The following is a 26,415-nucleotide window of genomic DNA, read 5'->3' as shown; positions in this document are numbered from 1 at the left end:
CCACAGTGCTCCCTGGGTGGAGCTTAGCATAGCCTCCTGGTGCCACTGTGGGACTATCAGCTACCCCAGGCTCTGAAGATCTGAGTTCTAGTCCCAGGTCCTTACAGTTAATAGCATACACAGGCCCTTTATGTGTAAGTGACTGAACGCTGGTTTACCAACAGCTAGCAAAAAAACAAATGTCTGTTCACATTTTTAATGACAACATTTCAGCAGCTTCTAAAAACCAAACAGTAGAGATTAACTATAGAAAGAACCTGACTGTATGGAAACGTAAGGCGCCAGAGCTCTGCCATGACCAGCTCCCACTGGATGTAGTAGGGAGGGGATGATCCGTGTGCTAGCTATGATGCCCTGATTCTCCAGTGAGCCCAGGGTGTAAAATAGAGCAGCCTGTGGGCTACTCTAATGTGTGAGCTGGCAATGGTTCCTAAAGGATGCCTTACCAGCAGATGGCAACCTCATTATTCAGTGAGACCAAACACCAATTGGAAGTTGCTGGAGCATATTGTGCTTAGTCCATATCCCCTGCATTGGGGACTGTGAGAAGGGGAGTGTAGCCAGCTCTATGCTCACTGAGGACAGCAAGGGGTTTGTGGCCAGTCTCTTCTCCATGTATGCTCCTGATGTATGAAAAGGGAGCAGAACCAGGTAGAAAATCTGCTCTGATTTTTTTCCATTTTTAATAACAGCTCCAATACTTCTGTTTATAATTACTTAGTGTTTACAGATTACACACTTTTTTGGGTTTATTTTCCTGAGTCTGTTTTGCATGAGTCAGTGAGCAGAGTAGTGACTGAGCATTCTCGCTTTGGGAGCTGACAACTTATATCTGAAAACTATATTGTATTAAATTCACCTCTGAAAATACACAGGACACAAACTGGATAAGAGGGAAGCATTTCCTAGAGAACCCTGCCACTTGCCAAGACACGTACAGTTTTTTGGATGGATTTGTCTTTGGTAGGCAATTGTTGCTGTCTCTTGTACTGATAGGCTATACATGTACCAACAGCTAGGAACCCTGATGAAAGTTTTACACTGCAAACTTATCCATTCGTTAGAATTATCTATGATGTGTCATAAAGGAAAAGACCATAAGGAAGTCTTTGACTTCCTTCCGAAGACACTGAAGGAGAAATGAAACTAAAATTCCTAGCTGAGCCCTCAGCGCGTCTCTTTCCTCCATTACTCTGTTTGCACTGTTCTTTCTCTCTTCCTCTCTCTGCTTTTTTCTTCTCCATCCCTTGCAGTCCAACCCTCTGTTCTCCCTTCTCTTTGCTGAGCTGTGCAGCTAGAACTCTGAACAAACAACTAGGCAAACACTGCTGTGTGGGACCGCAGGTGTCTGAAGAAGAAGGGAGGTGAGTGACTGGTCTGTGGTGCCTTACTAAAGGAAACAAAAGGAGAGAAGGGCTACGGGCAGACATGTCAACCCCGCAGGGGGGGAGGGGGGAATACAGAAATTGGGCTTATTTTTGACTTAATTGGCTTGTAGCTTGTTGCTTCTTCTTTTTTTGATCGGCTCCCGCCAAGCAGGGGCAAGAGGGGGAGAGAGTCCGGGGCACACACCGGGCCCACCACAGTCCCAGACTGCATGCCGGGGGGAATCTAGTCACCAGCGGCAGCGAGTTATATGGGCCCATGGTGCCCAGGCTCCAGGAATATTCAGGGCCGGGGGCCCAGCTCCACCAGTGTTTGGATCCGGGTCTCCCCCCACCCCAGATCCTGCCTGCAGCATCAACCGGGCCCCACCTGCCGCTCCCCGCGCGCCTCCCCCAGACCCTGGAGTGTCCCCGCCTGAGTCACAGAGAGCGGCGGCCCTGCTCCGCCTTGTCTGCGCTGCCGCGGGCTGCGCCGGCTGCCTAACGCGAGAGCAGCGGCAGCCCTCCCCCCGCCCCCCCCGAAAAGCACTTCCGGCTGGGCGGCGGCTTGACCTCACTCGCCTGACCAGCTGCTGGGCTTCGGCCAGTCTCTGACCCTGTGATCCGCGCCCCCAGCCGCCGCTGGGCGAGGGGCAGCCCCATCCCCCACTCCCAGTGAGGCTACGGTGAGGGAAGGAGGCCACACATGATGGCAGCCCCCCTGGCACCCACCACAGGGGAGGCAAGGGGGCTTCCTGGATCTGAGAGGGGGCCAAGGAGCAAGTGCAGGGACAGCGGTGGGTGCAGGGTGAGTGTGCTGCTGGGGTGAGGGGAAGAGGTGGGGTCCCTCCTCCAGAGCTTGCCGATGCCGGTGGTGAGAGGGCTGGGGGGAGTCCTCCTCTCTGGCCCTAGCCCTGGAGCAGCCTGTCTGCGCCCTAAGGTCCTCATCCCTGGCTCTGCCCTACCCCACCCCAGAGCCTGTGTCAGACAGAGCCTTCACCCCCTGCCCCCCAGCCCTGACCCTGCACCCCCTCCTGCACCCCAACCCCCTTCCCCAGACCTGGCACCCCAGCTCCTTCCCAGAGCCTGTCCTCTGCACCCCAGCTGCCTGCCCCAGCCCAGATCCCACACCCCAACTCCCTCCCAGAGCCCACCCCTGCACCTCCTCCTGTGCCCCAGCCCAGACCCTGCACCCAAACTCCCTCCCAGAGCCTGCCCCTTGCACCCCAACTGCCTGCCCCAGCCCAGATCCCACACCCCAACTCCCTCCCAGAGCCCACCCCCTGCCCCAGCCTGCACCTCAGCCCAGAGCCCACCCCAGCTCCCTGCCCCAGCCTAGAGCCTGCACCCAAATGCCCTCCCCCTCCCACACCAAACTTCCTCCCAGACCCTTAGGGACATGTGGGGGGGGGCATGACTTGGCCCCCTTCTGGGGACCACCAAAAATTATACAAACCTGCTGCCCCTGCTAGTCACATAGAGTGTTGGGATTCTTGGGGATTGCCTTGTTTTGAAATGGGATTAGCTTGATTTGTGGCTTATTGTGAAAGTCAGGGTGCTTATTTACCATGTGAAAGTTGGCAACTGTGGTTACGGGTGGTTGAAGGGATGGTTCAATTTTAGTCTGGCTGTATTACAAAGGCAAGGGGTGCAAGATGAGCCATAAGCAGAGGAATGATTAAATCCAGGAAGATAGTGATTCCTCTTTCCAAGGCAGTTAGTTGGGCCACAGTGACAGTATTTCCAGAGAAGATGCACACTGCTTAGGTCAGCCATTGTGCTCCCTCCCTCATCCTCCTGCAGCGGCTTTCACTGTCCCTTTCTCACTGAAGGCCAGTGACATCTGAAAGTGGAGAGGCTAGACTGACACTATCCCACTCAATGGGGATGCTTTATCAGCATGATGAGTGTTGCCAAAGTGTTAAAAGGAGCCAGCACCTCAGGGATGTCAGAGCTGGGAGCCATCTGCCTGGGACAGGGCTTCCTGATGTGTTTGAGGTCTGATCCCCTATGTCCATTAGTCATTACTGCCCATACCTGAGGAGTTGAGAGGGTTCTCTGTCGCATGATGTTGTCTGTACTTTCTCTCCTCTTTCTCCTAGGGTTCAAGGAGAGAAAACCGTTTTTTTCCTCATCACTCTTTAGTGATGAGTGCTCTATTGTTGCTGATAGCTGAAGGAGTTCTTCTCACACTCCCTCTTCTTTTGGATACTGTGGAAGCAGGTGTCTGTCTGTTTCAGGATATCCTCTGTCACGCTGGTTGCTCCGTCATTCATCTCTGAGTTTGCACTCTGCTTTAGACCTTCTACCTCCAGGTTACAGTCACTGCCCATGGATGTACGACCTGGGAGCTTGTAGGGACTTTAGCCCTTCCAAAATGTTAAGGATTGCAGTAATAAATAAAGGAAACACAGGGTTTGGAACAGAAGCTCGTCTGTCTCTATTAAAAGTGGACAAATTTAGCTATGGTACAAAACTACTCATTAAAGCAATAGTAAACTTTTTTTTTTAACTCTAGTTCCCTCCCCCAATAAAAAACGGTGGCTATGCCCCTGCTGCTTCTCTATTTCATAGAATCATAGGACTGGAAAGGACCTCGAGGTCATCTAGTCCAATCCCCTGGACTCACGGCAGGACTAAGTATTATCTAGTCCTGACAGGTGTTTGGAGATTTTTAAGAGCAGGTTAGACAATGACAGAGATTCCACAACCTCCCTAGACAATTTCTGTCAGGGAAGTTAAGCACTGGACTAAAGTTTTTCCTAATGTGCAACCTAAACTGCCCTTGCTGCAATTTAAGCCCATTGCTTCTTGTCCTCTCTTTCGCGGTTAACAAGAACAATTTACCTCCCTCCTCCTTGTAACAACCTTTTATGTACTTGGAAAGTGTTATCATGTTCCCCTCTCAGCCTTCTCTTTTCCAGACTAAACAAACCCAATTCTTTCAATCTTCCCTCATGGATCATGTTTTCTAGACTTTTAATCATTTTTGTTGCTCCTATTTGCAATTAAGTCCCAGGTAACTTCAGTTTCTGCCAGGGTTCCAGGCCTGTGAGCTGCTGCAATTCCCAGAGATGGCCACAGGGTGTAGGACAGGGGTGGCCAACCTGTGGCTCCGGAGCCACATGCGGCTCTTCAGAAGTTAATGTGTGGCTCCTTGTATAGGCATCAACTCTGGGGCTGGAGCTACAGGCGCCAACTTTCCAATGTGCCGGCGGGTGCTCACTGCTAAACTCGCTGGCTCTGCCACAAGCCCTACCCCCACTCCACCCCTTCCCACCCCCTCCCCTGAGCCTGCCATGCCCTCGATCCTCCCCCTCCCCCCCAGAGCCTCCTGCACGCCACAAAACAGCTGATTGGCAGGTGTGGGGAGGCGCTGATCGGCTAGGCTGCTGGTGGGCGAGAGGTGCTGGGAGCGGAGTGGGGGAGCTGCTGACGTATTACTGTGGCTCTTTGGCAATGTACTTTGGTAAATTCTGGCTTCTTCTCAGGCTCAGGTTGGCCACTCCTGGTGTAAGGCAAGTGGCTTGGTGAAGAATCGTTCTAGCAGCTGAGGAGGTGTGATGAGCTCTGAGAATCACCACATGGTCCTGAAAACCTGGGTGCCTCTCAGCTGTGCTCAGCAGGAGCTTGGGGGAAGGGGAGGTGATGCCTGTACCTGGTGTGACCGTTTAGGCCTCTCTCAGTACAGGCGTCACCTCCTAAGCTCCTGCTGAGCACATCTACACTCAACGCAGGCAAAATAGAGGCCAGTCCAGGCCCTGCCTGGGGGAGATCCTGAACAAGGTGTTTTACCTTGTACTTACACAGTAGGATACTCCTCCAGCACGAGAAGAAGCAGTGAATGGAGATGAGGAAGGAGAGTAGGAGGAAGAGAGAACTGTCAGGTTGGGGAGAGGAACGATTTGACATAGTCAAGTGACACTTTTTCCAGTCATGCACGTACTGGGCCCAGGCACTAGATAGTTTGAAGCCTATTTTGCTGAATTTCAGACACTTTTCTCTGCCTCTTCTTCAAAAAGAAAAAATCACCTCACACTCAGCAGAATATGCACACAACCCTCCAGAGCTTCGGATCTCATCAGCTAGATCTCAGCTTAGTTAGAAAATGTCCGTTGAAACCATTTTCAAATGTTGACAACTCTGGCTAGTGTGTATAAAGTGCTTTGATGGTTAAAGGTGTTAGATAGTGTAAGTGCTACATGCTGCCACTAGTGGGCATATCTAAACTAGATGGTAGGACTTCTTGGGCTAGAGTTAGGGTTCCCAAAGTATGGCTTACGGGGTTATGGTTAGGGTACCATATAATAGGACTACTAGGGATAGGGACAGGGTTCCAGATCGTGGGGCTCTTGGGCCTTGGGTTTTGGTTCCAAAACATAACACTCCAGGCGCTAAGTGTATGGTTTCAAAGGGTAGAGCTCCCCAGGCTAGAGTTAAGGTTCCAAAGGTTATGGCTCCACGTGCTAGGGTTAGGCTTCCAGAGGGTAGGGCTCCCCGGGCCAGGGTTAGGGTTCGGAAGGGGAGGGCTCCCCGGGCCAGGGTTAGGGTTTCTGAGACTAGGATGCCCTGGGCTAGAGTTAGGGTTCCTATGGGTATGGTACTTGCAGCTGGGGTTATGGATTCTATGGGTGGAGCTCCCAGCCCTAGGGTTAGGATTCATGGGGTAAGGTACTTAGAGCTAGGGTATCAGTGGCTATGGGTAGGGCTCCCCGCCCTAGGGTTAAGGTTCCTGTGGGTCAGGCTCTCTGCCCTAAAGTTAGCATCTCTAGGGATAGGGCACTTTGAGCTAGGGTTTGGGTGGCTATGGATAGGGTATTTGGAGCTAGGGTTAGGGTTTCTATGGTAGGGTTTGCACCCTAGCATTTGGGTTGCTGTGGGTTGTAGCCTGAACTGTAGCTTATGTATTAATTACATTGATTTCTTAAGACTCCCCAGTTATCACTTTGTGGGTTGACAGGATCTTGTCCCATGATCAGGCCCAGTATTATTCAAATTATTATATAATTGGGAACCCTAATGTGCGCAGTTGGAACACTCACACTATAGGAACTCTTCTGTATTTAAAAATAGTTTATTAATACATTTAGCACAGTCACAAACACCCCAGCTCAGTAAGATAGAGATACTACAGAATGTACATCTGCACATCCATATACTCCCACAATCCGTTGTGAAACAATCTGAAATGTTAGCCATCATCTTCCTCATCACCAGTGGCCATCATTCTGGCACCTCCCAAGGACTACATCTCTTTCTCCTGTGGCCCCTAGGCTGGGATGCAACTTTTATAATATGATATGCTGACACCGCTATGTTTGATGCATATTCAGTAGCGGTATTTCCCTTTTTCCTTATTTGTATATCCTCACCTTACTAATTTTGGTGTGTCCTTTTCGTATAGGTTAGTATATCAAAGATCTTAACTTATTATCATATATGTCAATCCATTACCATGGGCCTCTTGTGGTTAGGTATCTACAGATGTAGCTCTTGTACCTGTTAAGTACATCAGTTTGTTGCCATGACACTTTTGTAGTTGGGTCCTGTTCCTGTGGTCAGAAATTCCTCTTAAACACTCTATGTTCAGCTCCCCAATACTTGGGGTTGCCATTGGGCTGTTTATCTGTGCAAAGTTTATCTGTTCAAAGCTCATAGGCCTAAAGCCTTATGCTAACTTGCTGAAGCTAATTTCTTACAGGATACAGGCCTGTAGGTTTGTTGCATTACTGCTGAATATAACGCAAAGCAGAATATAACGCAAAGCAGTGAATATAATAAAGGCAATCTAGCCCAGTGGGCTACAGGGTAGGGTACTTGGAGCTAGGTTTATGTGGCTGTGGGTAGGGTCTTTAGAGCTATGGTTTGGTTGGCTAAGGTTAGGATACTTGGCGTTAGGGTTAGGGTTCCTGTGGGTATGGCTCCCCACCCTAGTCTTAGTGTTTCTATTGGTAAGGTTAAGGGAGCTAAGGTTACAGTTGATAAGGGTAAGGCTCCCTGCCCTAGTATTAGGATTTTTATGGGTAGGGCTCCCCATCCAAGGGTTAGGGTTCCTATTGATTAAAGCTTCTTTCCCGAGGGTTAGAGTTCCTAAGGGTATGGTACTTGGAGCTAGGGTAAGGGTTCCTATGGATAGGTCTTCCCTTCTCCCCCAGATTTAGGGTTCCTATGAGTGGGTCTCTTCCCCGCCCCCAGGGTTAGGGTTCCTAAGAACACAAGAACGGCCACACTGGGTCAGACCAAAGGTCCATCTAGCCCAGTATCCTGACTTTCGACAGTGGCCAATGGCAGGTGCCTCAGAGGGAATGAACAGAACAGAACCGGTAATCATCAAGTGATCCGTCCCCTGTCGCCCATTTCCAGCTTCTGGCAAACAAAGGCGAGGGACATCCTAGCTGGGCAGGAATGGACCTATTCTCCATGAATGTATCTAGTTCTTTTTTGAATCCTGTGATAGTCTTGGCCTTCACAACATCCTCTGGCAAGGAGTTCCTCAGGTTGACTTTGCATTGGGTAGGGGTCCCTTCTCCCCCCCGCCAGTGTTAGGGTTCCTATGGGTAGGGCTCCTGCCCCCCTGAGTTAGGGTTCCTATGGATAGAATAAATGGGGCTATGGTTACGGTTGCAATGGGTAGGGCTCCTATGGGTGGGGTACTTGGAGCTAGGTTTGGGGTTCCTATCCGTAGGCCTTCCTGGGCTAGGGTCATAGATTCATAGATATTAAGGTCAGAAGGGACCATTATGATCACCTAGTCTGACCTCCTGCACAATGCAGGCCACAGCATCTCACCCAGCCACTCCTGCAATAAACCCCTCACCTATGTCTGAGCTATTGAAGTCCTCAAATCATGGTTTAAAGACTTCAAGGAGCAGAGAATCCTCCAGCAAGTGACCCGTGCCCCATGCTACAGAGGAAGGTGAAAAACCCCCAGGGCCTCTTCCAATCTGCCCTGGAGAAAAATTCCTTCCTGACCCCCAATATGGCAATCGGCTGAATTCTGAGCATGTAGGCAAGATTCACCAGCCAGATAACCAGGAAATAATTCTCTGTAGTAACTCAGATTCCACCCCATCTAACTTCCCATCACAGGCCATTGGGCCTATTTACCATGAATAGTTAAAGATCAGTTAATTGCCAGAATGAGGCTATCCCATCATACCATCTCCTCCATAAACTTATTGAGTTTAATCTTGAAGCCAGATAGGTCTTTTGACCCCACTGCTCCCCTTGGAAAGCTGTTCCAGAGCTTCATTCCTCTGATGGTTAGAAACCTTTGTCTAATTTCAAGTCTAAACTTCCTGATGGCCAGTTTATATCCATTTGTTCTTGTGTCCATATTGGTACTGAGCTTAAATAATTCCTCTCCCTCTCCAGTATTTATCCCTCTGATATATTTATAGAGAGCAATCATATCTCCCCTCAACCTTCTTTTGGTTAGGCTAAACAAGCCAAGCTCCTTGAGTCTCCTTTCATAAGACAGGTTTTCCATTCCTCGGATCATCCTAGTAGCCCTTCTCTGTACCGGTTCCAGTTTGAATTCATCCTTCTTAAACATGGGAGACCAGAACTGCACACAGTATTCCAGATGAGGTCTCGCCAGTGCCTTGTATAACGATACTAACACCTTCTTATCTCTACTGGAAATACCTCACCTGATGCATCCGAAGACCGCATTAGCTTTTTTCACGGCCATATCACATTGGCTGCTCATAGTGATTCTGTGGTCAACCAATACTCCAAGGTCCTTCTCCTCCTCCATTACTTCTAATTGATGTGTCCCCAGCTTATAACTAAAATTCTTGTTATTAATCCCTAAATGCATGACCTTACACTTCTCACTATTAAATTTCATCCTATTACTATTACTCCAGTTTACAAGGTCATCCAGATCCTCCTGTATGATATCCCAGTCCTTCTCTAAATTGGCAATATCTCCCAGCTTTGTATCATCCGCAAACTTTATTAGCGCACTCCCACTTTTTTTTGGTGAGGTCAGTAATAAAAAGATTAAACAAGATTGGTCCCAAAACCAATCCTTGAGGAACTCCACTGGTAACCTCCCTCCAGCCTGACAGTTCACCTTTCCGTATGACCCGCTGTAGTCTCCCCTTTAACCAATTCCTTATCCACCTTTCAATTTTCTTATTGATCCACATCTTTTCCAATTTAACTAATAATTCCCCATGTGGCCTCATTAAAGACTGAGGCAAAGTATTTGTTTAGATATTGGGCCAGGCTTAGATTATCCTTAACCTCCACTCCATCCTCAGTGTTTAGCGATCCCACTTCCTTCTTTTTCTTCTTATGTATATGGCTATAGAACCTTTTACTATTGGTTTTAATTCCCTTTGCAAGGTCCAACTCTACTTGACTTTTAGCCTGTCTCACTTTATCCCTACATGTTCTAACCTCAATAAGGTAGCTTTCCTTGCTGATCCCTCCCATCTTCCACTCCCTGTATGCTTTCTGCTTTTTCTTAATCACCTCTCTGAGATGCTTGCTCATCCAGCTTTGTCTACAACTCCTGCCTATGAATTTTTTCCCCTGTCTTGGGATGCAGACTTCTGATAGCTTCTGCAGCTTTGACTTGAAGTAATCCCAGGCCTCCTCTGCCTTTAGATCCATAAATTCTTCAGTCCAATCCACTTCCCTAACTAATTTCCTTAATTTTTGAAAGTCAGCCCTTTTGAATTCAAAAACCCTAGTCGCAGATTTATTTTTGTTTATCCTTCTGTTCAGTTTGAACTGAATTAGCTCATGATCACTTGAACCAAGATTATCCCCTACAACCATTTCTTCTATGAGGTCCTCACTACTCACCAAAACCAAATCTAAAATGGCATCCCCTTTTATTGGTTCAGCAACTACTTGATGAAGGAATCTATCAGCTATCACATCAGGAAAATTGAGCCCCATTATTACTGGTATCAGAGTAGCAGCTGAGTTAGTCTATCCGCAAAAAGAAAAGGAGGACTTGTGGCACCTTAGAGACTAAGCTGCCACAAGTCCTCCTTTTCTTTTTATTATTATTACTAGCACTTGTCCTCCAGTCTATGTCTGGGAAGTTAGTCTCCCAAACTAACAAATTTATTTGAGCATAAGCTTTCGCATAAGCTTTCATAAGCTACAGCTCACCTTTCGTAGTGATGATCAAGGTGGGCCATTTCCAGCAGTTGACAAGAACGTGTGAGGAACAGTAACGGGGGGGGGGGAGGAGGAATAAACATGGGGAAATAGTTTTACTACAAAAGGTTTTTTTTGCTCTCCTGCTGGTAATAGCTCACTTTACCTGATCACTCTCATTACAGTGTGTATGGTAACACCCATTGTTTCATGTTCTCTGTGTATATAAAATCTCCCCACTATATTTTCTACTGCATTGCATCCGACGAAGTAGCTGTAGCTCACGAAAGCTTATGCTCAAATAAATTTGTGAGTCTCTAAGGTGCCACAAGTCCTCCTTTTCTTTTTACTTGCTTATAAAATCAGACAGAAAAATACAAAAGTGTCACGGCACACTCTTACTGAAAAATTGCTTGCTTTCTGATTTTTACCATATCGTTATAAAATGAATCGATTGTACTTACATTTCAGTGTGATACTTAAGCCTGTTTTTCATTTGTGAGCCTTGTCTGAAGCCAGGGCCCTGGGGGACAGGCCGGAAGCCTGCCTCCTGGGGCTGAAGCATGTAATTTAGCTTTGCAGAGTCCCTTGTGGCATTAAGCCCCAGACAATTGCCCTGTTTGCCCCTCCCCCCCGCCCCAATGTCATCCCTAAACTCATCTCATGACCCCCCTGGGCGTTGCAACCCTCAAATTGAGAAAACACTGATCTAAATGAGTCGAGTACATCCCAGAAGATCTCTATGTACGTATCCCTGGTTGAGAACCACTGTTGTAGAGTATCTTGCCATTTGTACTTCTGGCTACGTGTTTTTTTAGAAAGTCATGACTCTGGCAGGTAATTTTCACTGTTTTGTTTTAACTGACAGGTCTTACATTTACTGATAGTTGGTAACCTTTGCTGAATCTATGTTGGAGCTAGTGTGGCTGTCTGTCATGTCATCTCTAGATTAGGGAAGGGCTTAAAACATGGCAGAATTGTGTGCAGTTCCACTTGGGTGGTGGAAGGAGAAGTATCAGAATTCACCCCCCTGTTGTAACCTTTGATTTATATTGTCCCAATTAGTACTTTAAAGATAAGGAATAAAACCAATTTGAATTCTTTATGGTTCAAGCCGCCAGGGCAATTACAGATTATTTAATTTAGTGGAGGACTGCGAATGACACAATGAGAGATAAAATCAAAGACTTAATTTAAAATAAAATAATGAATATAAGAATACACTGCATATCATACTTACATTTTAAGATGAAATGATGCATGCAGGGCTGATTAATCCCTGGATGGGAAGAATGGGTGTAATTTTTTTTCTAACAGTACCTTGATGGTGGATGGGTGCACTAATCTAAAATCGGCATGCTACATTTTTCCTAACCAATTATAATTAATTAACATTACCCTTTACCATATTTATATTTCCACTACTATAATGAAATATTCTGTAATTTTTTATTGTCTGTTTAATATGAAGTATTGTCTTAATTAACATCTGCATAAATGCTAAGCTAACAATCAGTATAGATCGTGTTTTTCAAAACATTTACATTTTATTTAAAACGCTTGTAAAAACCAGTTAGGACCAAAACATGTTTACAACGTGACATAGGGCCTCTCTTGACTATTGTCAAGCCTATTTTTAGGAAATACATTTTTGGGGCTACTTACATTCAGGGGGCGCTCTAGCAATTTTGCCACCCCAAGCAGTCGCCACTGAATTGCCGCCACGCCAAAAGCGGCGGAGCTCCCCCCAAAAGCCGGAGCTGTGGGAAAAGCGGTGGAGCTGCTGCCGAATTGCTGCCGCGGGACACGGACCGCTGACCTATTCGAGTTGCCGCCCCAAGCACCTGCTTGGAAAGCTGGTGCCTGGAGCCGGCCCTGCTTACATTTCAATACATTTCTTTAAGAAAGCACCATCTTTATACATGACACAATCCCTCCTTTGGTGCAGCTGATCCTCTCTTCTTGCACCCATGAGGCCCAGCTCCTGAGCCCCAGCTTGCAGAGGGATAGGAGCAGATCCACAGGCCATTCCCCGCCAGGGAAAAAGGTGCAAACTGTCGCAGATACTACTAGAGACCTGAGGCTGCAGTAACTATTGTGGAGAGGCCCCATTGCAGCTCCTTGTCTTCAGGAAGGAATCCATGCCTTTCTATCCCCACAAAACCATCCTACACAACGACCTGAAATCTGGATTTAGTTTGTATCTGGTGCCGGAACAAAATTGCCTCTAGGTGTAGAAACATGTAAATAGTCCATTAGAATGATCTGTTACATGTCGTAGGAAAAATATCACAGAAAAGTCCTTATGTTCACATTTACCTTCTCCCATCGACCTCCCCCTGCAGTTGTGGTCCTCCCCCCAAACCCATTCCTGTTCATGCTGTTTCTCATTCCCCTCATTTACAGTTTCATTTTATCCACTTCTTACTGTCTCTTTTCCTCTCTCCCATGCCCAGCCCTCTATTCCTCACCCCTTCTTTGCCCAGTTGAGCTGAGCTGTTTGTCTGGAACTCTGGTTGCTAATTGCAGATCTCTGATGTTGTAGCAAGGTGAGTGCTTGGCATATGGGTTCAGCGTGCAGGGACACAGCAGACAGGGAGGCAGGTCGGGGCTGTGGAGATGCTGGGCAGCAAGTACCTCCATCCTCGGGAGAAAGGGTGCTGGAGTGAGTTACTAGTTTTGCTTCCTTGCTGCTAATGACAGCAGCTGCTTGTGACGGTGGTGTGCCCATTGTGTTTTGCTCACGGAAATACAAAGGGAAAGGACCTAAGGGGGACTGAGAGCAACTGTATGAAGTGCAGTAGGATGTCAGAGTTGGCAGCAGGGCTTGTAGCCTTCACAACTTCAACAGCTTAGTCTTACTCATGATATCGCTTTGTACGCCAGCCCCGCTCACAGCTTTTGGCATACAGGGTGTGCTGGGAGAATGCTGTGCCCAAGTGATATGCAGGGGTCTACAGGAGGCAGCTGCGAGTCAGAGTACCACTGAGGCTGCTCTGACTTATGTCAGGCACAGTCCCACAGATCAGGGGAGCAGAGAAGTGAGGTAAGACATTTGTACCTCTCCCCTGTGGCTTGGCTCTGCTCTGAGCACATCTTGGTTGGACAGAGGCCGTGTCTTCTCCATGTTTTGATCTAAAGGGCCTTGTACACTGCAGGTGGTACTGGAATTAACACAGAGAATCCTCATCATCAGCGTCAGCATCAAGAAGGATAAATAGGGACCAAGGTAGAGCCCTGCAGTGAGAATGGGGTCCTGCAGAACCCACTGCCATAAAGTGGGAGTGAGTAAAATGTACTCCTATAGCCCGATATAATGTGGTGCGATATAACACGAATTTGGATAGAACGCGGTAAAGCAGCGCTCCGGGGAGTGGGGCTGCTTTACCTTGTTATATCCAAATTCGTGTTACCGCAAGTGGTTCCTCTGCGCCCCCCCTTTACTTGCTGAGGCCCCCTCACCCGAGCTCTCCTCTGCCTCCTCCCACGAGCATGCCGCAGCTCCGCTTCTCCTCCCTCCCAGACTCACTGATTGGTGCAGCAATCCTGGGAGGGGGGAGAAGCTGACCTGTAGCGCACTCGCGGGAGGAGGCAGAGCGGAGGTGAGCTGGGGCGGGGGGGCCGCAGCAAGTAAGGGGGCGGGCGCAGAGTAACCACTCCCCGCCCCAGCTCGCCTCTGCCTCCTCCTCTGAGCACGCCGCTGCCACTCCGCTTTCCCCCCGCCCCTCCTTCCAGGCTTCCCGCACCAAACAGCTGATTGGTGGCAGCAAGCCTGGAAGGGAAGGGGGAGAAGCGGAGCGGCGGCAGCGCACTCAGGGGAGGAGACAGAGGTGAGCTGCGGTGGGGAGCGGTTCCTCTGTGCCCGCCCCCTTACTTGCTGCGGCCCCCCCGCCCCAGCTCACCTCCGCTTCACCTCCTCCCAGGAGTGAGCTGCAGGTCTGCTTCTCCCCCCTCCCAGGCTTGCCGCACCAATCAGCGAGCCTGGGAGGGAGGAGAAGCGGAGCTACGGCACGCTCGTGGGAGGAGGCGGAGGTGAGCTGGGGTGGGGGGCCTCAGCAAGTAAAGGGGGAGCGCAGAGGAACCACTTGCGGTAACACGAATTACTGTAGTCCTTTTTTTTTTTTTTTTTTGCCCACACAATCCCACCCGCAACAAAGTACACCTCTACCCCGATATAACGCAGTCTCACCTATAATACAGTAAGATTTTTTTGGTCCCTGAGGACTGTGTTATATCGGGGTAGAGGTGTACTTTGTTGCGGATGGGATTGTGTGGGCAAAAAAAAAGACTATGGTAATTTGTGAGGAAACAAAATGCAAGTTTAGCTACACCTGCTGTTTAAGTTGACCTTATTATTGATCACTTAGTTTGAGCCTCTTTTTACAATTTGTCAAAAACCTAGTGCTGTGAGCAATTTTTCCATTAAATATTTTTCAAAACCAACAATAAGCCTGACATATACATAACTTGAATGGTTACAATGGTATATATTTTCATGTGCTATAATATATATTCTGCTTACTGTATTTTTCACTCCATGCATCTGATGAAGTGGGTTTTAGCCCTTGAAAGCTTATGCCCAAATAAATTTGTTAGTCTCTGAGGTGCCACAAAGACTCCTTGTTGTTTTTTTTCCCTAAGATATGTAGTAACCCTTTCCCTCATTCTGAGAGAGAGTGGCAGCACTGCCTGAAAAAGCAGCATGTTCGCTAACTCCCACAAACACCTGCCCTCTATGACATGAATCAGGAAAAGAGGGCAGAATAGAAGCATGTTGTCAGTAGGACTGGGCCGGTGGTCAGTAAGGAAACTTCTGAATCTTTGTTCTACCCTTTTTCAAGACTCTCTTGTTTTTCTCCCTTTTATATGTTAAGACTCTTGGTAATAGTTCCTCTAACAAGGCTGTAGCTTTTTTTGGTGGCTCGGAGAAGAGCCTTTTATTTTTACAGTATGTCTCAAAAGATGTAGCAAATGAGTATTGTGAAGTAACTCAAACATATGTAAGCAACTTAATTATACATTTAAAAAACTTTTAAACAAAAACTGTGGTAAGTGATTCGATTCATTTGGTTTTCTCAGAAGACAATCAAGCGTATGTGAATTAAACTTTTCCTGTAATTAAGACTTTGCAGCTTTTCTGCCAGTTTCCCTTTGAAATTATTCTTTTCTGTCAGATCCACAAACAAGCCCAGAAGGAGCTAGTCCTTGGTAAAAATGTTTAACAACTGTCATCTTTGACAGTTAGGCTGAATTTTATTGTTCTGTAACCGTTATAACCTCTCTTTAAAGGGGAAAAGAGGTTATTACTTTTGTTACTCGGTTTCTTTTCCTTCATAAGACAGAACAACAACAAACCTTAACTGAATAATATACCCTTTGATTCTGAAGAGTATTCATTAGACACCTTTTTAATTACATATTCTCCCATTTTTCCATCCTCGCATATAATGCTGTAAACCCTTACTCGCATTTTGATTATGATACGCCTAAATTTTAAACGAATGGCCCATTTTATATCTCGGGGGACAAACAGTCTTAAATGTGCCCACTATTCTTAAAGACTTTCTGACAGTTGCCTGTCAGTGATAGGTGTGCCTCCAGACCCTGAATTCCTTCCTGATTGACCCCAGAAAATGATGAAAGGGTCAAGAAAGTCTAACGGACAAATACGGGCTTCTCACTAGGCAGAAAGGGGGCAGAGGTAAGGTGGGACTTTTTGTCTAATACTGTTTCTGACTGGTCTCTTCACTGGGCTAAGGGCATAGCCACCTGTCCAAAACTGAATGGTGTAATAGATATGTGTATACTTATATTCTTCAACAAAGAACAGGAAGCATCAGGTATTTGGTGCATATAATGAAGGCCATGTGTATTTTGCAGCAAGTTTAACCTAAATTTCACAGCAAGACCTATGGTTTCTTTGGCACTATAGTGCTAACTTCTGGAGTGAACTGAAAATTCTGCAGCAGCGTCTGGAGAATGTAAAAGTTACAGAGAAGCACAGTAGCTGGATCTTTCTAATACACTTCCTGGGGGTGAATAGTTAAATTTCCTCATTACATTCCAGAGGCACCATCCAATTAAGATCAGCTTCTATTCAGATCATATTTGAAAGGTTATCTTCAGAGTCATGATGACTAGAAACTTGTGTTTTGAAAATTTAAGATTGGAATCTCCTGCACTCTTCTGTACAGAGAGTAATTCTGTAGGAACACAAGCAGCTTCAGAACTGAAGAATACACAGAGCTATATTTATATAACCCAAGTACCCTCAACATCTAATGACAAACACCCTTCTTGGGGTGTCTTCTCCCCATTGACAAGAACACCCGAGAGTACCGGGTGTGTGCCTAAAGGTACAAACTACTCTTTCCACCCCTACCAATTCATTATGATTGTCAATCTGTACTGATAAGAAACTCAGAACCAAATTAGCAGGGGCTGTTGCATGTGGACCCAGAGAACATCTGATATAATCCCCCTTCACACACACTCACACTCACTCACTCACTCCTGGCTCTGAAAACCATGTGGTGTAATCTTCAGTGTCCTGTCTCTTACTGATCCATAGACTGTCACTAAAGCTGTGAGTTTGTCATGGAAGTCATGGCTCCGTGACTTTCCATGACCTCTATGACTTCTGGAGTGGCTGGTACGGCTGGCTCCGAGGCTGCCCAAGCAGCTCAGGCAGCCCCTGGGCCTGTCGCACCAGCTGCTGCTGGGGCAGTCTTGGGCAACAGTCCCCCGGGCTGCTCCCTTTCCCCCCCATGAGCAGCCCCAGCCCCACCACGAGCACCCACAGCACTCCCAAGATTTAGTCAGGGGTATAGTACAAGTCATGGACAGGTCACAGGCCATGAAATTTTGTTTACTGCCCATGGTCTGTCCATGACTTTTACTAAAAATACCCGTGACTAAAATGTAGCCTTAACTATCACCTGTCAAGCACAATTGTAAAGTCTTAAGAGTCAGTAAACAGGTTTGTTTTCTCTCTTTGCTAATCAGGTGGAATATGTGAAGCATAGAGCCCTTGGAGCTGGGTACACTTCAACTACACTTGGTGCACTTCATCAGCAAAACTCCATTCATGTCCTGACAACAAAGGCACTGACCAATCCGTGCCTTCCATCTTAAAGGAGAGCCCAGGAAGTACATTTTATTGAAGAATCTCCATCTGAAACGGACACGGAGCAAGAGCACAGCCACTTATCTTAACAGTGATGGAGGCCACTGGTAACAGCCAGGAAGAGGTATTGACCTCCGGAAATGAAACAGCAGCAGACAAAGCCTCTCTGCTAAACGATGCTGTCCGAAACCATTTAATAGAGAAAGTCCGGGAGCTGTTGGCGGAAGGAGCAGATGTTAATTTCAAGGTAGGAGGTGGTTGGACACCTCTGCACAGCGCTGTACAGGTTGATCAGGAAGAGATTGTTGATCTTCTGCTGGAGAAGGGTGCTGATCCATGTGCTAGGAAGAAAAACGGTGCCACTCCCTTTCTTGTAGCAGGGATAGTGGGAAATGTGAGACTTTTAGAGCTCTTCCTTTCTAAGGGATCAGAAATCAATGAGTATGATGACAATGGTTTCACAGCCTTTATGGAGGCTGCTCACTATGGGAATGAGGAGGCCTTAAGATTCTTGTACAATAATGGGGCAGATGTGAATTTGCGGAGGGTGGTTAACGAGGAGAAAAGAACACTGAATAAAGGTGGGGCAACAGCCCTGATGGATGCTGCCAAGGGGGGCCACCTCTCAGTCGTAAAAATTCTTGTCAGTGAGATGAAGGCTGACATGAACATCTGTGACAACCAGGGCAGGAATGCTTTAATCCATGCCTTCCTTCCAAGTGATAACAAGACAAGGGAGTCAATTGCCCCAGTTGTTCGTTTCCTGCTGGATTGTGGTGTTGATGTGAACAGAAGAGATGAACATGGGAAAACTACGCTCATCCTGGCAGTTGAGATACAAAGTCTGGATTTGGTGAAAGCTTTATTGGAGAAGAATGAAGTTGACACCAATGATGCTGACAGAGAGGGCAAAACAGCACTGGTGATAGCTGTAGAGAAAAACTATTATGAAATAGCAAAGCTACTGTGTGAAAAAGGGGCAAGAACTGACCTTGGGGACCTTATTGGGATTGTCAATAGGAAATACAATAAGAAAATGGCAGATCTTCTTCGCCAGTACGGCGCCAAGGCTGGTCCAAGTCAACCTCAAGATTGGGAACCCACCAGCAAACGCTGGGGAGAGCAGCTGAAGGTTCTCTACAACATGTATCGTCCTATGATTGGAAAACTTAAAATCTTCCAACATAATGATTTCAGGATTCAGAGAACCTCCCAAGGGGGCATCTACCTGGGACTCTTTGATGGGAAGGAGGTGGCTGTGAAGATATTCTGCATTGGCACAGAAATTGCTAAACAAGAGAAAATGTGCCTTGAACAATGTCTGACCAGCAACCATTTAGTAAAGCTTTTTGGTGCTGAGGAAAAGAAACCCTGCCTGTACTTGTGCCTCTCGCTCTGTGAGAAGAACCTTGAAGAACACCTGAGTGCATCAGAGAATGAAGTGAATTGCAAGAGTGTTCTTAAGACACTCTTTGAGGCAGTTCAAGAACTACACATGTTTGGATTTGGCCATCAGGATCTACACCCACGTAACATTTTGATAGGTTAGCTTGTGTGTTCTTATCATTCTTACTCTATTCTCCTATTGCCCATAGTTGAGAAAGTGAGGCATTATAGAGCTGACCGTATACGTCAGCAATGTAGAGATTTTTTTGCACAGAGAGGGTGTGTGTGCATTCGTGCTTATGTAGTATAGCAGCCATAAGTATCACATTAGTTTTGTCCTCCTACTGAGAGATCAGGTCATCCAACTGAATAATCTACCAAAGAATTCTGGGGTCATGTGAATAATTCAACCAGGTACTAGAGAAAAGGAGCGCAACACACACATAAAGACAGACAACAGATTTAACTGTTCCTGTTATTTTGTCAGATGCTGCTGGTAAAGTTTGCTTAGCGGATTTTGATAAGAGCAAAAGATTGAGTGAAGGACAGAAGGATGTCATAATCAAAGACCTGAAGGTAACTTTCCATTAAACCAAAATTATGTTTCAGATTACCCCTCACACCTTTTCTGTCTTTTGCTCCCTTCTTTCTATTCATATATTTTCTTTGCTTTCTTGGGGCGAATCAGCTGATCTTCCTGCATATTCAAAAGGAAATGTATAACAGCGTGGTTTCTGGAAATTCCCATAGCACAAGAGACCACAGTACAAAGAAGTGACAGTGATTAGGAATGAAGATTTTCTCCAGACCCTGGAAGTCTCTTCCTGATTTTGCTCTATGCTGTCAGTGTGGTGGTCTCTCTAATACAAACACTTCATGAAGTGATTGCTGCCATACACATACACACAAGTGTACACACAATGTACTGATTTTACAATCAGTGTGCTGATTTTAGAAGATAGTTTGTCTGTCTCTGTTTCTTTTTGATGGGAAGTTGTGTGCCCTGGGGTGAAACAGCCATTTGTTCTCATGCTCAGGCGCTCAGAAGGCTGGTCCTGTATGTTGTTACACTGGGTAAGGTCCCCTTTGAGGAAAATGATGGAGATGATCTGGATGCAAGTTGTCCAGAGGATGTGCAGGACTACGTGGAGACTGTAGACCTAAGGGAAAGTCTGGTCTCCCCTGATGAAGGAATCCCAGTTGAAAACCTGCTGAGAGACTTGATCCAACATCCCTTTTTCTGGAGCAAGCAGACGTAAGTGCCATGAATGAAAATTACAAACCCTCAAACAGCAGATTTGCCGGCTGCCCCATTCTGCCAAGAATCAGTGCAGCAGGCCATCCCTAATGTGCCTTTGATTCCACAGCAGGTACAGGTTCCTGAGAGACGTTGGGAATGAGAGCGATATCAAAACTCGGAACACCAAACATCACAACAACAAGAGTGAGATTCTGAAAGCTTTGAATTGTGATGAGCACCCTTTGCAGCAGTGGACTGAGCAGGTAAGCTGTTTTTGCTGTGGATGCACAAGGAGCAAGTTTTCTTACAGGACTTACAGGCCCCATTTTAAACCTTAACTGGAAGTGTAACTCCATCCCTATCCAGACAATGTGGGGGCAAAATCTAATCAAATCTAGGAGATTTAAAAATTACCGTCACTGACTGCTGGAGTGGTGTACATGGAGCCTCCAGAGAGTGGTTTGTAGACATCACCCTAGCGACTTGCTGCTTAAGTTGTGACCAGCCTTTTAAACGGAGAAGGCAGTTAGAGTAATTTTCTGTGTGTTGGACTGCAGCAGTGAGGGTGTGCAAAGGGAGGAGAAAAGAGGGAACTTGTTAAAAAGCATTTGAGCTTGGAAGGTGCTTGACTGCAATGGCAATGAGTGCAGTACAGAAGAATCTTAAACCTGGTCTACACTTAAAACTTTTATCTGGCTAAATAACTGTCGGCTAGGGCTGTTGTTTTAGCTGATGTGTTTGTACTGGTATGAGCCCTAATGTGGACACAGTTACATCAGTATAAAGGTGCCTTATACAGGTACAGCCTATTTTGCTTCCAGAACCAGAATAAGCTGTACTGATACAAGGCACTGTTCTATGGATATAACTGTCCACAGCAGGGGGTAGGTTGCTGCTTTAATTATATCAATATAATTAAAATGGCAAAACTTTCTAATATAGACAAACCTCTAGACAGCTTTCACTTATTTAATGAATTAATGTATAAAGACTAACATAGGCATCCATCCTAGGCCCCATGTGCCTCACAGTTTCAACACAGTAAAAAACCATAGCTACACAGTGTACCACCCAGATCCTCTGTCCAAGTTCTGTCCCCTTCAGACCTCTTCCATGGTGTACACGAGATGGAGGGCTGCCCTAATGGAGTAATTGAGGATTCCCCTTGGACATAGAAATATCCAGGTATCATAAAAATGTTGTAATCAACTCCGTGACACCTGTTCCTAGCCTGCATGGTGTAGGGAGCATTCTTGAAGTGGAAATGCAAATGGCCAGGGTACTCTGAGCTCTGGCGATCCTCGGACAGTACTGTAGTCCACATGGACCTTTCCAAATAGTGCCACAACTATGAGGGTGGAAAGGTGATACAAAACCACCTTTGTCCCTCTCACCCAATAGAACTCAGACACCGCGGAAGATCTAGCACTAAATCATGATGACAGCCATAATAATAATCATGCCTGTCTATCTCTCAGCCCTGCTTTTCCCCAAATGGCTGTGCAAAGAGAAGGGCATTTGGGAAAGAGATGCGTTGTGTCGTGAAGATTAACAAATCCACACCCTGGTGAACCCAGAGGGGAATCAAACAAGATAAACCCATAGAAATTTTGTATGTTGTTAAGCATACATTTTAATGTAAGTGCTATAAAATATTGCTCCATCTATGAGAAATGCATGTGTATGATATTTCTGCAGAGTGAGACCACTGCAGACAGGGGAGGCTGTTGTTTTGTGATGTGTGAATGGGATGGAATAATCCAGAGTGTTTTATTTCAGATTGACAAATTGATTCTGGACTGCATGCTCGACCCCTTCAACAACAAGAACAAGAACAAGAACCAGAACCAGAACAAGAAGAAACAGTATGAAAACTATGTCACAGACCTACTGAAGTTCATCAGGAACATGGGCGAGCACTTTGATGAGAAGGAAGAAAAGTAAGTGATTGCTTCACAGTCCGTGCCAGGGATGAACAGTCCCTAGGAATCTTTGTCTGTCTGTAAAAGGTTGCAAGTCCCTGTAGGTGTAAGAGCAGGAATCCTTTCTTCAGAAGGACATGCTGCCATTCAAGGAGGGTAAAAATATGCAGGGTGTGGGGAAAAGACCATTTCCCGGTACTCCAGCATAGAATCATAGAATATCAGGGTTGGAAGGGACCTCAGGAGGTCATCTAGTCCAACCCCCTGCTCAAAGCAGGACCAATCCCCAATTAAATCATCCCAGCCAGGGCTTTGTCAAGCCTGACCTTAAAAACTTCTAAGGAAGGAGATTCTACCACCTCCCTAGGTAACGCATGTTATAAACTAAAGCGTGTCCAGGTTATGAAAGATAGGCTCTCCAGCAGCACAGTGCTCTGTAGTTGCATAGAATAATGTTATGTGGATACAGTGTATCATATTATGAAAGTCCCAATACTAACAATAGATAACCCCAGGCTCACCACCCAAAGGCAGTTTACATGATCAAGATGCTTCTGAACTAGTTTTTGGTTCCAAATCATCCCTGTAGTCACACATTGATCAGCAGCTCTTGTTCCGTTGTGTTGTTTACCAGGCATCTCCAGAGAGGTAATGTAACTATTTCCACATCCTCATGCTTTAGGAACAGGAGAAACACATGCTATAATCATAATATGGAAGAGCTCTGTGGGATAGATGATGATTCGGCTAATGCAATGGTGTGATGCTGCAGCAGGACATCTCTGAATATCAGCTGCCTGACCTTCTGTTTTCACCAGATGCTGGTGCTTCCTTCTATGACAAACAGCCCCAGGATGGGCTGCTTGTACTATAGTTTTTTTCATTATTATATCCAACATTTAAAAAACTCATCTACCTAAGTATTTCTCAAGCACTTATCTTTATAGTACTTAGGTGCCTTATCTATAAATTACGAAGCATCAGTCCTGCTGCTAAGGGATCATAATTCTCTCCTCCTACATGGGTCTGTCTTCACTGCAGGGTTAACTCGAGCTCTTACTCAGGTGTTGCCATTAGCCCCTCCTCCCATCCACAGATGAAATTCTGTTGCCCAAGTTCAGTGGTGCTTTCAGCCCATGCTCCTCTGTCCACTTTGCAGTGAGGAGTCAGGCTAAATTACTGCCGTGCTGATAGTCCTCCAAACCTTCCCACGGGGGCCCAGAAGGACAGACAAGTTCTCCCGCAACGCACTGGGGAAGTATCATAGAGCAGCTCTGCTTATTGCAGCACAGAGCCCTAGGATATGATTCCAGAAGTCCTAGTAACACACAGAGGGGAGTGCAACACCAGTGAGAACACGGTAACACAAGTGTGCTTTGCCATGTGGCTGCAGTGCTCACACCCTGTCTAGGTTAAGCCAGGTTCCAGTCACCCATGTTATATCTGCAGTGAAGACATGCCCTATTAAAGTGCTTTGATGATTGGACTGTATGAGGATTTTGAAAATAATGAGATAAATGGCCCCTCATCCATGAAGAGATTAGTCCCGTGGGATGGAGAAATAGAAGGTTAGTGGGAGAGATTAGCAAAGGCATAATATGTCAGATCAGGGGGATAATGGATATTAATCATTTATAGGAAATTCACTCTTGTTTTCAGAAAGCTGTTGAAATGGCTTTCACTGTATAGGGAAACAAATGGGGAAACCTGACCATTTGTTCTGATCCTTTGACACTTTTTAGCAGGGTAGGGGCTTCCCAAGTTAAAAATCAATTGCTGTTCTTCTGTTTCAGGGTCAAGGACATAATCAAGGAGCCTTCGGAGTATTTCCTGCACCTGTTTCCAGAATTGACAGTTTATGTCTACAAGCGTTTACGCGGCATACAGCATCATAAGCATTTCCCAAGCCCTCAGTGTCTTTCTCAGCTGTAGCATGTTCTGTCGCTTCAGGTTATATGGCTGAATCCCATTGACTGACTTCCTTTTCAGGACCGTTTCGTTCAGCTGCCAAAAAGTGTCATACAAAGTGGGGAAGGGGCTGGGAGGGCAGAGAGTATTGGAATTTCAGTCAGTGGATCTGGTCTCTGGATTCAGCACTAAAGCACTCAGCGGTAAAGATGCTATGTTTCAGTGGGGTCATGGAGGACAATTACATTGAGGAAAGTGCTAGAACTAAGTGCTAGAAGGGAAATGTAAGCTGGTGAAATGAGCAGAGGGTTGAGAAGTAGGCAGCCCTGAGTTCTAATCACAGCTGTACTACTGACTCACTATGTGGCTTTGGGAAAGTCACCCCAGTCTTCCCCTACTAATAGCCACCCATTGGTGTGCCCCCTGCACCCTTGCAGCTAACACCTCAGGAACTTCTGCTTAATGTGTGCTGCTTCATGGCATCTTGCCCCTGGGGGGCTGTTGGTCCAATTCCTACACTGAAGAGCTATCTTTTCTGAGAGATCCATCCATACTGGACAGATACATTAAGAACATACCTGGAATAAGAGTAGATTTAGATCTAACAAGTCAGATATCAAGGATTGTTTAATCTCCCTCCCAGGCACATAAAAGTGTGCAGGGGGCACACCAATGGGTGGCTATTAGTAGGGGAAGACTGGGTGAATGAAGGACAACTAGAATAGCTGCCATGAAATATACAAGATACTTAGAGAAAGTTTTGTCAATTTCAGCCTCTGCACTGTGCAGGACACGGACACCCACAAAACAAAAAGAGATCTGAGCCCCAATGTCCTAAGGACATTTCAGGTGTTTAATTCAATATATAAAGAGGATGGAATGAAAACTACTATTTCTTTCAAAGGAGGCACAATAATTTCTCTGAATATCCAGTTTTCCCCTTCAGTCCCTTTGTGGTTTTGTCTATGGGGCTATTTGCTTTCCCTGTGAATCTTTAGTTGTTTTACCAAAATTGCTTTGCCCAAAATAAACCCTGATCATCAGAACACATCTTCCCACTATGTTCTCCATGTGTTTGGTTTTTTTTTTAAACAGTAACATTTCAAAGAGGATCTGCAAGCAGTTTGGACATCACAACCACGATCCTCTGCTGGGGAGGAAATGGGATAGATTTGAACTTGGAAATGGTTCCTGATTTTGATTGTATTTTTTGTGTATTCGCTTCATCCAGGGGGCAGAAAAGAATTGCCCAGGCTTTGGTACCCGCCCCCCCCCCGCCCCAACAACCTTGAGTGAAATTAACAAGGAAGCCAGAAATAGCACCTAATTCTGCGGTTCAGACCAGGGGGTGAACAGCTAAATTTAAACTGTTCTTATGCAGACAGCAGGCATCCTGGGGAGGCTTCTCCCTCAGCCAGTCCCCCTGCTCCAAGCTAGAGGGGAGCCGCTGCAGCCCCTGCTGAGGGGGCGGGAGCCTAGCCCTCTCGGGCAGCCTGGTTGGAGGAGGAGGGAGGACAGAAACCAATGTTTTCCCCTTCCACTGGCTTTTATTAGCTCTGGATTTAAGCTGTGCAGTAAAATGCCTATTGTATTCTGCCCCTGCCTTGGTCTCACCTTCCTCCGGCCCCACCTCCAACAACTGTGAATGAAATTAACAAGGAAGCCAGAAATAGTCCCGAATGGCGGTTCAGACCCTGGAGCGAACAGCTAAATTTCAACTGTTCTTATGCAGGCAGCAGGCTACCTGGGGAGGCTTCTCCCTCAGCCAGTCCCCCTGCTCCAAGCTAGAGGGGAGCCGCTGCAGCCCCTGCTGAGTGCAGGGGTCGGGGGAACGGGGAGCCTAGCCCTGTGGGCAGCCTGGCTGGAGAAGGAGAGGGAGACAAACAAATGGGACAGAGAGTTTTCAGGCTTATTGCAATAGTAAAGTTTTATTCCAGACAGTAGTGGTAGTAGACATACACATTGTAAGGAGAGTGATCACTTTAGATAAGCTATTACCAACAGGATAGTGGGTTTGTTTGGGGGGGTGTGTGGGGGGGAGAAAACCTGGATTTGTACTGAAAATGGCCCACCTTGATTATCATACACATTGTAAGGAGAGTGATCACTTTAGATAAGCTATTACCAGCAGGAGAGTGGGGTGGGGGGAGAGAAAACCTTTTGTAGTGATAAACACCCATTTTTTCATGATTTGTGTGTGTGTAAAAACAAACATCTTCTGTATTTTCCACAGTATGCATCCGATGAAGTGAGCTGTAGCTCACGAAAGCTTATGCTCAAATAAATTGGTTAGTCTCTAAGGTGCCACAAGTACTCCTTTTCTTTTTGGTAGTAGTAATAGTAGCT

General features: G+C 46.4%; 1 protein-coding gene across 5 annotated transcripts; it reads left to right on the top strand.

The window, feature by feature from the left end:
- Positions 1-1,153: 1,153 nt before the first annotated feature.
- LOC141992242 (2-5A-dependent ribonuclease-like) lies at positions 1,154-26,086 on the top strand. 5 transcript variants are annotated; one of them, XR_012640557.1, is made up of 8 exons: positions 1,916-2,172; positions 17,493-19,157; positions 19,487-19,575; positions 20,037-20,254; positions 20,367-20,502; positions 22,019-22,179; positions 23,955-24,446; positions 24,766-26,085. XR_012640557.1 is itself a non-coding variant. In XM_074961085.1 (7 exons), the coding sequence occupies exons 2-7, from the start codon at positions 17,708-17,710 to the stop codon at positions 24,091-24,093; spliced, it is 2,193 nt and encodes a 730-aa protein (XP_074817186.1). In that variant the 5' UTR covers positions 1,154-1,364; positions 17,493-17,707; the 3' UTR covers positions 24,094-26,086. The 5 variants fall into 5 exon arrangements, 4 of the variants coding, with proteins under 4 accessions (XP_074817186.1, XP_074817187.1, XP_074817185.1 ...); XM_074961085.1 differs by lacking the exon at positions 1,916-2,172 and adding an exon at positions 1,154-1,364 and having other exon boundaries at positions 23,955-26,086; XM_074961086.1 differs by having other exon boundaries at positions 1,906-2,050; positions 23,955-26,086.
- Positions 26,087-26,415: the final 329 nt, after the last annotated feature.

The sequence above is a fragment of the Natator depressus genome, chromosome 8, assembly GCF_965152275.1.
Source record: "Natator depressus isolate rNatDep1 chromosome 8, rNatDep2.hap1, whole genome shotgun sequence".
NCBI classification, from domain to species: domain Eukaryota; kingdom Metazoa; phylum Chordata; order Testudines; family Cheloniidae; genus Natator; species Natator depressus.
This window is presented reverse-complemented; position numbering and strand designations above follow the sequence as displayed.

Coding starts and splice junctions, on each gene's coding strand:
- LOC141992242 (XM_074961085.1), top strand. CDS start 17,708: ATGGAGGCCACTGGTAACAGCCAGGAAGAGGTATTGACCTCCGGAAAT. Junction 19,158..19,486: donor CCCACGTAACATTTTGATAG/GTTAGCTTGTGT, acceptor TTATTTTGTCAG/ATGCTGCTGGTAAAGTTTGC. Junction 22,180..23,954: donor TTTGATGAGAAGGAAGAAAA/GTAAGTGATTGC, acceptor CTTCTGTTTCAG/GGTCAAGGACATAATCAAGG.